The 11,632-nt window shown below is 34.0% G+C and overlaps 1 protein-coding gene across 1 annotated transcript; it reads left to right on the top strand.

Annotated features, from left to right (window-relative positions):
* Positions 1-3,463: 3,463 nt before the first annotated feature.
* On the top strand, positions 3,464-11,066 carry LOC136203158 (uncharacterized). The gene is made up of 14 exons (XM_065994239.1): positions 3,464-3,836; positions 4,008-4,070; positions 4,371-4,820; positions 6,128-6,199; positions 7,521-7,646; positions 7,769-7,981; positions 8,434-8,481; positions 8,626-8,787; positions 9,121-9,282; positions 9,573-9,666; positions 9,783-9,901; positions 9,990-10,034; positions 10,215-10,562; positions 10,650-11,066. Exons 1-13 carry the CDS (start codon positions 3,528-3,530, stop codon positions 10,446-10,448), a joined length of 2,097 nt encoding a protein of 698 aa, XP_065850311.1. The 5' UTR covers positions 3,464-3,527; the 3' UTR covers positions 10,449-10,562; positions 10,650-11,066.
* Positions 11,067-11,632: the final 566 nt, after the last annotated feature.

Here is an 11,632-nt window from a genome sequence, read left to right as displayed (position 1 = left end):
TATATATATATATATATATGAGGTAAAATTATAATAAATTAAATAAAATTATTATCCAACTTAATCTAAAGTAATTAAATATAACTCTATTATAAAATTGTTCTATTAAAATTGAATACAAAGGTAAATTTCTAATATAACTTAAATTTTCGTTCTAAATATTAGTTAAATAATGAATAAAAATAGGGTTAATTATAAATCTAACCCATTTGAGATGAGCTATTAACATATTTGATACACTTCCTTTCCATTTTATAGATCTAGACATTTTCATCCACTCTAGATAAGAATACTCTTACTTCGATCCGCGCTTCTTTCTCAGACTCTCAAACGTCTTTTTCGCCCACTCTTTGTTTCATCTTATCCCTTTCATTCCTTTATCCATCTCATTCGTTCTTTATCTCCATCGTTAATACCTTACTCCTTCTCCATCATTCTTCGTCTGCATCTTCTCTCTTGCATTTCGTTCGTTGATTTTCAACATGGCAGGTAAAGGAAAACGAACCAAACTTAAGATAAGTAATCCCTTATTGCATTCCCTTTGTTGATTTTGAAATGGCATTTATTTCAATTTCGTCGTTCGGTTTATTGGGTATTGCATGTAAATCTTTTGTTGATTATATTTTCCAGTAGTCGTATTTAGGTGAATGACTATTAGATGCGATATCAATGGTTGGTTTTAAATTAGAGTTCAAATTATGTTGTTATTGTAGCATTTAAGACAACGGTTGGCATATGCGACAACAGTTGGAGCTATTGTCGTAAATGCTACAAGGCCCACTTTATTTATTGTGGAAGTAGAAACATATCGTGAATGCGATAAGGTTCTTATCGCATTTACAACAATAAAGGCTACTTTTTGTCATAAATGCAATCTTTTAAGAGTTATATATCTTCCTTGTTGTCACATCTGTTGTGAATGCGCTTGGATGCGACAAGGAATATTACTTGGACTTTTTCAAATACTACGGAACTGGCCGAGTATTTTTCTGAAGGACGTGGAGATGTGAAACGGTTCATTACATACAGCAGAGTTCCTAGGGTTCCACAGCAAGTGAGCGGATCAAATGACTGTGGCATATTTACTTGTATAAACACACAATTTTTATTTGGATTAGGGTATCTTGCTTATGATGACTCTTATGTACAGATATGGTGGTGGCTTTTTTCCTTTACGTATTGTAATCAAGTTGTATCATCGCCGTTTGTTAGAAAATTTCAAATGATATTAATATATTATTGTACTTATTTCATACATCTAGATGTGCTATTGTAATTATTTCAAATCCTTGTCGCATCTGGTATGAAATGCGCTTGGATGCGACAAGGTAATTTCAACTAGGCTTGTTTCTTCTGTCGTAAATGCGTCTGTGTGTGATTTTTTCAACTGTTAGGTTTTTTTCTCTATGCCGCATCAGGTACTGAATGCAATTGGATACGACATGCAATTTCATATTAGGAATTTCTTTGTCGTAAACATGATTTAGTGCCAGTTTTACATTGTTGCATCTACGTATGAATGCGATTGGACACAAAAAGATTTGACACACTTCTCTTTAATTAACACACTTCTGCATTTGTGAAATAAACACATTATCAAAACAATATAAACATTTGTCGCATTAACCTAAATCATTGCATATGCAACAAGTAACTTTTGCTAGGATTGTCGTCGCAAATACGGTAGGAGCAATATTGTCGCAAATGCAACAACTGTATGAGACATATCAACAAAAATGGAGGAAATCGAAATCAGCGGGTCCAACGAGAAAACATTCAACTAACCAACTGCGTACTTGAATAATGTGTATGTAAAATGAAGAAAGAATACTTGCATGAAGTTGAATAACCCATATTTGTTTTTGACAAAGTAAGCTTTGCTTTGTTTTTTTTACTATTGGATGAGCTTACTTTGTCAAAGTTCATCACCATCCAATGTGTCAAAAACAAAGTAAGACTTACTTTGTCAAAAACAAAGTAAGTATAGCGTAACCCTATTAAAATATTTGTGGATAGTTTTTGTTTGATTTATTATATTATACACACACAAAAAAAAATATACAAATCACAATTAATTTCATACCATCAAAATAAATAAGATATCAACAAAAATAACGATGAAACAATATTTCATATAGATAAACAATATATAAAATCATATTTTTTTATAAAAGAAATTAAAATATTATATATACTCGGGTGCAGATGAGTAGAGATGACAACAAGTACTATACCCGCGGGTACCCGACACTATCCGACCCTAATAGGACTGCTCATACCCTATATAAAAAGGTATGAAACGAGTATGTGATCCAAATCCTTACATGTTAGGGTAATAGGACGGATATGAGAGTACCCTCTAAGATACCTGATACCCATTACCCGTTATAACTCTTATATATTAAAGATTATTATTATTATTTTTTAGATGTAAGATGTGAGATTTGAATCCAAACCTTTTGTTTTTCAATTATTGAGTGATACCACTAAATTATTTTATTTTTATTGATTATGGTTTAATTTTTAGATGGATGATTTATTAAATTTAGAGTAATTAATTTATTAGTCCCTATATTTTGACAAAACATCCTGTTTAGTCCATGTATTTTCAAAAACACACGGTAAGGTCTCTAACCTTTTTCTCGATGAATTGTTTAGTCCCTGATGTTTTTCTCGATGAACTGTTTAGTCCCTAACATGAGTTGAGAATATGGAGGAAATTAAACTCACCATTGAGAGTAAGAGGATTTCCACCTTCAATTCGAACAGGAAGAATAAGCGAGAGAGAATTGAGTCGATTTCTACCTTCAATTTAAACAGTAAGAGTGAGCATGAGTGATTCGATTATGAGTCAGGAATTCAATCATTTCTCTATTTTTTTTTGTGAACGCGAGTTGTGAGAGAAAGACATAGAGGTGTGAATTACTTTTGACTGATAAATAGAAAATGGTAATTTAGTCATTTCCGAATTCATAAACGGTAAAAAATCTAACAAACAAACGAAAGGACTAAACAGTTCACTGAGAAAAAGGTTAGGAACCTCACCGTGTGTTTTTAAAAATATAGGGATTAAATAGTGTGTTTTGTTAAAATACAGGGACTAATAAATTAATTACTCTTAAATTTATACTATGTTGAATTTGTAATATATATTTTTTTATTAATTCTTAACGGATAAGGGTATCCACGGGTACCTATAAATTAAATGAGAAGGATACGAGATACAAAAAATTATATCCATTAAAATAACGAGATGGATACAAATAATTAAAAAATAAAAGAGTAAAAGTTTGAGATTAATACTACCGTGTATTCCACCGGTTGTGAGACTAGTATAAAATATTTACGAACAAAATATAAAGTATCTTTAATGTTTTTTTTTTGTTGAGAGAAAAGTATCTTTAATTCTTGGAATCTGGATAAAGAATAATAATCATTTTCTTATTTTCATTTCCCACCCAACTTTTTACACGTTCCCGGTTCCTTATCCCCCAGCTCCGACTGTAGCTTCAGCAGTTGCTGGAAGTATGACGATTCTCCAATCCAAACAGCTATACCTTTCTCGCTCTTTTCTGACCCCTTCATTTCCTTCTCCCTTTTCCCAATCTCTCCATATACTCTCTGCTGCCAAGCGTACGGGCAAGCAGAGGTATCCTTCCGAGAAGAGAAAACTCAAATTGAAGCATAAAAAAGCTCTTTCACCTGTCGAAAACAAATTCGAAGGAATCTGGAGGCTCTCCAAGCTCGCTGTTTCCGTCCAAAATGATCCCGGCAAGGACTTCCTTGGCGTTTCTGATGGCCTGCTTCAAGAGATTGCTAAAGCAATTGAGTTTCCGGTAATTTCCTCTACTTCATTTCTTTTTCTAGAATTTCGTATTCTATGATCTGTTCGATAGTGGAACAGCAATTGCATTGCTCAATTAGGATAACTCTTTTGCTAGTTTGCATATCTCCTAAACACTTGCATTGCCTTTTAAATAGTTTCTTTTTTTTCTCAAATTTTTTAGGTCGCTTCGATGCTTCCACCACAAGCATTTACTATCGTTAGGAAATCGTTTGATGCCAGGAAGGTTAGTTAATTGTTTACCCGAACTTTACTTTTTATATTACCGAAATGTGACTAATTAAATTTCATAATTTACGTAATCAGTTGTTTAAATTGTAAAACTAAATTTTGCTGCTAGTTGATTGCATGTAGTTATGCCTGCATATATATCCATTAATTCTGGATATTTTCCTATCATTTTACATTGATGTTTTTGAAGTTCTGGTAACTGGCTGTTGCTAAGGAAAAATGAAAGAGCATCATAAAGTAGAAGAAGCTGATTTTTTTAGTGGCCTAATAAACTCGTTTGACTGATGCTTCTCAGATGTTAAAGGAACCGAAATTTGTGTATACTGTGGATTTGGATCCTAGTAAACTTATTAGTCTAGAGCCTCGTACCCGAGAGTTCATTTCTGATTTAGAGCCTAAAGTTGGAGCTGTAGAATATAAACCTGAAGAAGATATCTCAGGTGATCTGCTCAGTCTTATACATGATTCTCAGAAGGTTGAGGAACAAATACCAGCCGGAGGACACGGACATAAAACTTGCTCAAGCTCAGTGGACACATATAAACACACAACAACCAGAAAGCCAAAAATTGCAGTTGTTGGAAGTGGTCCGTCTGGATTGTTCGCATCTCTTGTTCTTGCAGAACTTGGTGCAGATGTTACTCTAATAGAAAGAGGTCAACCAGTTGAACAGAGAGGGCGTGACATTGGTGCTTTAATGGTCCGGCGGATTTTGGAATCAGAGAGCAACTTTTGCTTTGGGGAGGTCATATCTTGATTTCACTTAGTACTCTTATTGAAGGTTCTTTGAATATCTCGCATGTGATTTTTCTTGCTGTTAACAAAAGGTTGTTTGAATGTCTCATATGTGATTCTCATACTTCCATTGTTGAACATTAATTTATTCTTTTTTCTTAAATTATCCTCATCTGAGCATTTTGCAGATTTATATGAAAGATGATGACCGGTCATTTTTATTATTTTGATGACAACCCACTTAATTTCTATCAATATTTTGAAATTCTTAGACTGAATTGGGTTTTCTTTTATTTTTCTTTTGCATTGCAGGTGTATTGAGTATAATAGTTGCTTTCTCATCTTATTTTCTTTTAGCTAGTTCTGTTTGAAAATTTGGAGAAGACATAGCATAGGCTTTTCACGACTTAATAGTAAACAGTAGAATATAACAGTATATAGAGAATGGGTATTATAACATAATGTCCTCGGATGGGTTGGCTTCCTAATAACAATACATGCCATTACCATTAGGAGCACTTAATGGTCTACATTGAGCATACATGATAATGGATACATAAGGCATCACACTCTAATAATTAGGTATAATGATATTGCCCAATTCCTGAATCATGCTTCAGCTAAGCTCTGATTTTTCGCAAGCTTATAGCAACAGTGCGGCTATTGATGACCATTATATATATATATTTAAACTGATATTATTATAATACAATGAGTGAAAATATAATAAATACATGAACGATTTGCTCTAGTTAATTGTTAGAATTAGAGTCAACTCTAGAAACCCTTTCAACTTTAACAGCAACGAATCATGTTATGGGCGTTGTTTTATGGTACTATGTTGAATAATCATACCAGAAATCTTAGGCATGTTCAAGTTGCTCTTGCTCCTGATCTTCTCTCTGTAATTTTTCAGTAAGGTTGTAGATTCTTATTATATGACTGCCTAATTGAATTCATTGGATTACAATACTCAAATAAATGTCATGACAACTTTGCTGTAATAAGCTTGAACTAATAAACAACAGTGCTTCTAGCAGACTTCTTGTCTCATATCCAAAGGTATTTGAACAAATATTGTACATTTATTTTAAAATAAACTTGATTTAATATACTGCTGCACAGCCAGGAAATGGAAATACTAATTGCACCCAACCCTACATGCCCACCAAAAGAGCCCCACTTGTTTTCCCACTGCTTGTTTTCCTCATTTGACTTGTACTAAGTAATATCTTATCTGTTAGTTACTTTTCTAATTTGGAGTAATTTCTTCACTTATTTGCTGCTAAGTTATATATAAGGACTTATGCATGGCAGGGCGGTGCAGGTACTTGGAGTGATGGAAAGCTGGTAACTAGAATTGGAAGGAATAGCAACAGTGTTTTGGCTGTGAGAATTATTCTCCTTTTTTGTATATATCTTCATTTTGTCAAGTATTTTTGTTTTCATTAGTATGTCATCTTACCATTTTCTCTAATCTCTATGATTAGCTTCATTGGGACATCTTCTCTATCTGCATCATTAATCATGGGTATAACGCTTTTGTATTTATAAATTGACACTTCAAATCTTTAGCTCACTTATAAGCAAAATTATGATTAACTCTTTCACAAAAAATGGTTTTACTTTTAATTACATCGTCTGCCTTAGTTATCTAGTATGGAGCTTATTTATATGATAGAGAATAGTCTAGTCCGTAGTAGGAATATTCTGAAGGGGTGAGGTGTATGGGATAAGGGCATTTCGGGTATAAGATATCAGTACATGTATTTAGAGTATGAGTTATTAGTATATAAGGGAGGGTTATTGAGAAGGAAAGGGGAGTTATTTTCCAATGATAGAAACTCAAACACCAAGATGAAATGGAAAGGAGAAATACTGATATATATTGATATATATGTATATAGAAGGAAAACAATGATGAACAATGGATAGAACTAATGCCCTTATCCCATACACCTTACTCCTTCCAGAATATTCCTACTACGGACTAGACTATTCTCTATCATCAATGATTGAAACTCAAACACCAAGATGGAAATAGAAAGGAAGGAGAAATACTGATATATATATATATATAGATGGAAAACAATGAGGAACAATGATAGAACTAATGCCCTGATCCCCACAGGAGAAACCTCCCTCTGTACTAAGTAGAGCCACTGCAGTATCAGCCAAACAACAACCTAAAATAACTCCACTTTCCTTCTTCTCAATAACCCTTCCTTATATACTAATAACTCATACCCTAAATACATGTACTAATATCTTATACCCGAAATGCCCTTATCCCATACACCTCACCCCTTCCAGGATGTTCCTACTACGGACTAGACTTTTCTGTATCAGTTATCTAGTATGGAGCTTATTTATGATCTGAGAGGGGGATAAAACTACAGCCAGCATAATACATTCTTGCATGTAACACTGATTTTTGAGTGCTGCATTTCATAGTGAATGGATTTTTTTCTTCTTGCTTTTCTCTTTACCAAAGTCTCCATATTAATACATTAAACTATTTGAAGAACTGGTAAGGAGGAAAGAAACTCATTCCTGGCCCCAGTAAACAGTCTGCTTTTGTGCTTTTCAAGTTTTGCTTTCATTATTATAGAAAATCCTACCAAATTAAGAACAAGATTTTTTTTTGTTATTTTATTGGATTGTATGAAAATTTATTTATTGTATCATTTATTTCTTATTTATATCTTAGGTTATGAAAACTTTGGTTCACTTTGGTGCTCCAGAAAGTATTTTGATTGATGGGAAGCCTCATTTGGGAACAGATAAGTTGGTCCCATTGCTACGCGATTTTAGGCAACATCTACAAAGGATAGGTGTAAGTTTCTGATTTAACATTTTCCAATTGGAAACTAGTTGTCAGATACTTGCTTATTTATTTCACCAAATCTGTCTGGCATCTCAATTTGCTTCTGAATCTTGCTTTTTTGACATGCATAGGTTTCTATAATGTTTGGAACAAGGGTAGATGATTTAATGATACAGAATGGACATGTTGTGGGAGTGAAAGTTTCTAATTCAAAAGACAGGATGCAGCTTGATGGCCAGAAATTGGAATATGATGCTGTACTTCTGGCTGTAGGGCATTCTGCACGAGATATATATCAAATGCTTCTTTCCCATAATATCGGCTTGGTCCCAAAAGATTTTTCTGTAAGTTTGGAATATTTTCTCTGGCTTCTATTCATTGACAAGAACGCTGCTTCATAACTAGAGGCCTGCATGTTCACCTGCTGTGCATCATTTTGAGTAGTGTAGAACTTTGTGTTTGTTTGGTAGTAGAGGCTGTAGATCACTTAATCAGTGCCTGTGCCTTTGTTCAAATGGATATGGTGTGTATACTGAATGCATGTATGCAATACACAATGGTTGCAGTTCTGTTGGTTTTGTAGGGACCTGAATGGCAATCTTAATTGTATTATGAGTTTTAACTTCACAAGTTTTGGCCTGTCCATTTTGGTACACAAGTTATATTGTGGTTGACCCCTTTTATGTGATGATCAGACCTCTATTAATGTTCTCTATAGTGACTCTTAAGCTTGAGTGGCCTAATGTTTTAGTTTACAGTACTTCTCATATTTGCATTAATTTGCTTGATTAAACAGGTTGGCTTGCGCATTGAGCATCCTCAAGAGCTAATAGACAGTATACAGGTTGAATCTTCAGCTCCTTTTTATTTTTTAGGGCACTAGATTTATCATTGTTATGCTCATCAAAAAGTGTGTAAAATGGATGTAATCAACATTGTCATTCAACTTTCAGCTCTTGTGTCCCACTTAATTATTGCAAATCTGCAGTATTCTGGTTTGGCCTCAGAGGTTTGTAGAGGACGTGGGAAAGTACCTGTAGCAGATTACAAGATTGCTAGTTCTATTGGTGGAGAAGGTGTAAACATATCTTCAAATTCTGTACCTGAAAGTCGTAATTGCTATTCCTTCTGCATGTGCCCTGGGGGACAGGTATGCTTATTCTCTGACTATGTTTGGCAAATTAGTATTGTGTTGACTGGACCTTCGAATCTTCCCTGTTTAGTTTTGTATACATGGAAAACTCAAATTTGTTATCTTCATCTCCGCTGCTATTTTGATTTGGCTAAAATCTGTAGAACTTAATGTTTGATCAACAAGTTCTTTCGATTGTTATATTTACACTAATCAGAGCCCGTCTAGAACTGCTAGTTGGCAGTTTCACTGGGTATGCATTGGATGGATCTCATATTATATTATTGGCATGTTCAATCAAGATCTTCGTTTCTGATAATGTTCTGAAGAAAGTTGGATTTGTGACAACAGGTTGTTCTTACTGGTACAAATCCATCAGAAATCTGCATCAATGGCATGTCATTTTCTCGTCGTGCTTCTAAGTGGGCGAATGCTGCTCTTGTTGTCACTGTCTCGACAAAGGATTTTGAGGCATTAAATTTGAAAGGGCCACTTGCTGGGGTTGAATTCCAGGTATGCTTTCCTTCTGGCACTGTACCTTAATGTTCATGATTTCTTCTTAACATTTTTTGTATTGCAATTCTTACTTCTCAATAAATATTTGCTCCCTAATGCTGCCATGATAATATTTGACCTGTTAAACAAGAAACAATACTGTTTTCTTAACGCTTTCCAATATGTTAGTCAGAGATAACCATTAGATGATTTATTGAGAACATTATGATAAACTTACCTTGTGAACTCTCCAACATGAAATTTGTATTCCTCTGTTAATCATCAAAAATATTTTTCTCCTCAATTAGAGAGAATTTGAGCATAGAGCGGCTGTAATGGGAGGAGGAGACTTTGTGGTCCCAGCGCAGACAGTAACCGATTTTCTGGAAAACAAGTTATCAGGTAAAGATGATTTCATCTGACAAATGTTTAATTATCATATGTTTCAACTGGCTGGGTTTTCCTTGTTTTGTTAGTGTGATATTTTCTGCCACCTTGACTTTCTTGGTTGTTGTCAGTAACATCTTTGCCACCATCGAGCTATCGGTTAGGAGTAACAGCAGCCAATCTCCATGACTTGTACCCTGCTCACATCACATCTGCACTGCAGCACTCAATCTTGACATTTGAGAAAGAGGTTAGATTTTTTCTTCATTTACGGCATATTTCTTATGATATTACCCAATAATCTTATGCTATAATTCTTTCCACATTTTAATTTTCAGTTGCCTGGATTTATATCTGAGAAGGCCCTTCTTCATGGAGTAGAGGTATCTCAACTTACTTTGTTTTTCTTCCATTGCTCATCCAAAACACCACAACAATTTGGCATTTGATTTCATTTGTTACCATGTTGTCTATTTGCTCTTATTTTTGTTTATTTCATTTCAATCACTTTTCTTTTTACCAATTGCTCAGAACTTATGATGAGTTGTCGTGCTTTCTTCTAGACTAGAACGAGCTCTCCTGTTCAGATTCCACGGAACAGTGAGACTTTTGAAAGTCTGTCCTTGAGAGGGCTCTACCCAATTGGTGAAGGAGCAGGTTATGCTGGTGGAATAGTGAGTGCAGCAGTTGACGGAATGCAAGCGGGATTCGCCGTGGCAAAAAAGTTCAATCTGTTACTCAAGGACTTAGATTTCCTTTCGGGGAAGTCTCAGGGTGTTGGAGTTGTTAAATACTAGGAACAATTTTGTTATTGGTCTAATGTGAATAGAGAGCTTGCTCCGACATGCATGTTGTGGTTCGAAAGACCAAACGTGAATTTAAAACTCCTCCCCAAGCTTTCTGCAAAAAATGTGAGTTGTGTTTACTGCAATATTTCTTACTTTAGAAATAGAACATTTGTTTTACTCATGGAAAATTTCATTCTGTACAATGTGCAGATTCAGAATCGACCGCCATGCCAATGCTTTTGTAATTTACCAGATGCGTGCTGAACCTTAAGATGCATCTAATGACGGGAGCAAAGATGTTGCATTCGGTTATCTGGGTTCAATATTCTTGATTTTGTTCTAGGCGAAGAACCACTGTCTATCAGATCGAGTTGTGAGATTCTGATAATTCGACAGTCGTTTATCTAAAACACGGACATTAAAGATAGTAAGTCAAAAAGTAGTGTCTTAATCACTTTATTAGTCAGTAGACATGCTGCATGAATCTCTTTAAATACCATCAAATGCAGTGTTGCAATATTGTTTGCAACGCTCGAAGATTTTGCCATGTCTAGTAAGATGTAATTAACCAAAGACTTTATTCATCTATACAGCATAAATCTTAATTATTTGGTATATCAATTAGTAATTTGACCGTACCTTATCCTTCTCTTCCCAAAAATTATGATGAATATATATATAAAATGATTTTTAGTTTTAAAATTAACCAAACATCAGACTGAAATAATAACTAACTATATTATTCTCCATTTTACAATTTTATTTATTTTTTTTAGTTCAAGTTATAAAACTAGTTTCGAGTTGGCTCTCTAAATTTGTGGCATAAATATAAAGGAAAATTACAAAAATAAACCTCGTGGTTAGGGATGGATTCAGGATTTTCAATTAATGGGGTTAAGCTATATTGGTAAAATAATAAATTCACAATCAATAAAGCTTAACATATTTGTTGTCTTGTATTTGGCTCAAAACTTCAACTACCATGTGAAGTTTTAAAAGTTTAAAATGACTCGTATTCTTATCTTGTATAGTACGAAAGAAAATAGCTTAATTCAATCACGTATTAGCCAAAATATATATAAAAAAAAAACACCAAAAGGAAAAATAAATTAGAACTTATATTCTATATAGCATAGTACCAATGTATAAGCACAGTCTAGTTTAATACGGCATGATACCAATAAATAAGCACA

Source organism: Euphorbia lathyris, chromosome 8, assembly GCF_963576675.1.
Source record: "Euphorbia lathyris chromosome 8, ddEupLath1.1, whole genome shotgun sequence".
Classification (NCBI taxonomy): Eukaryota; Viridiplantae; Streptophyta; class Magnoliopsida; order Malpighiales; family Euphorbiaceae; genus Euphorbia; species Euphorbia lathyris.
Note: the sequence above shows the minus strand (reverse complement) of the source record. Positions and strands in the feature narration are given on the sequence as shown.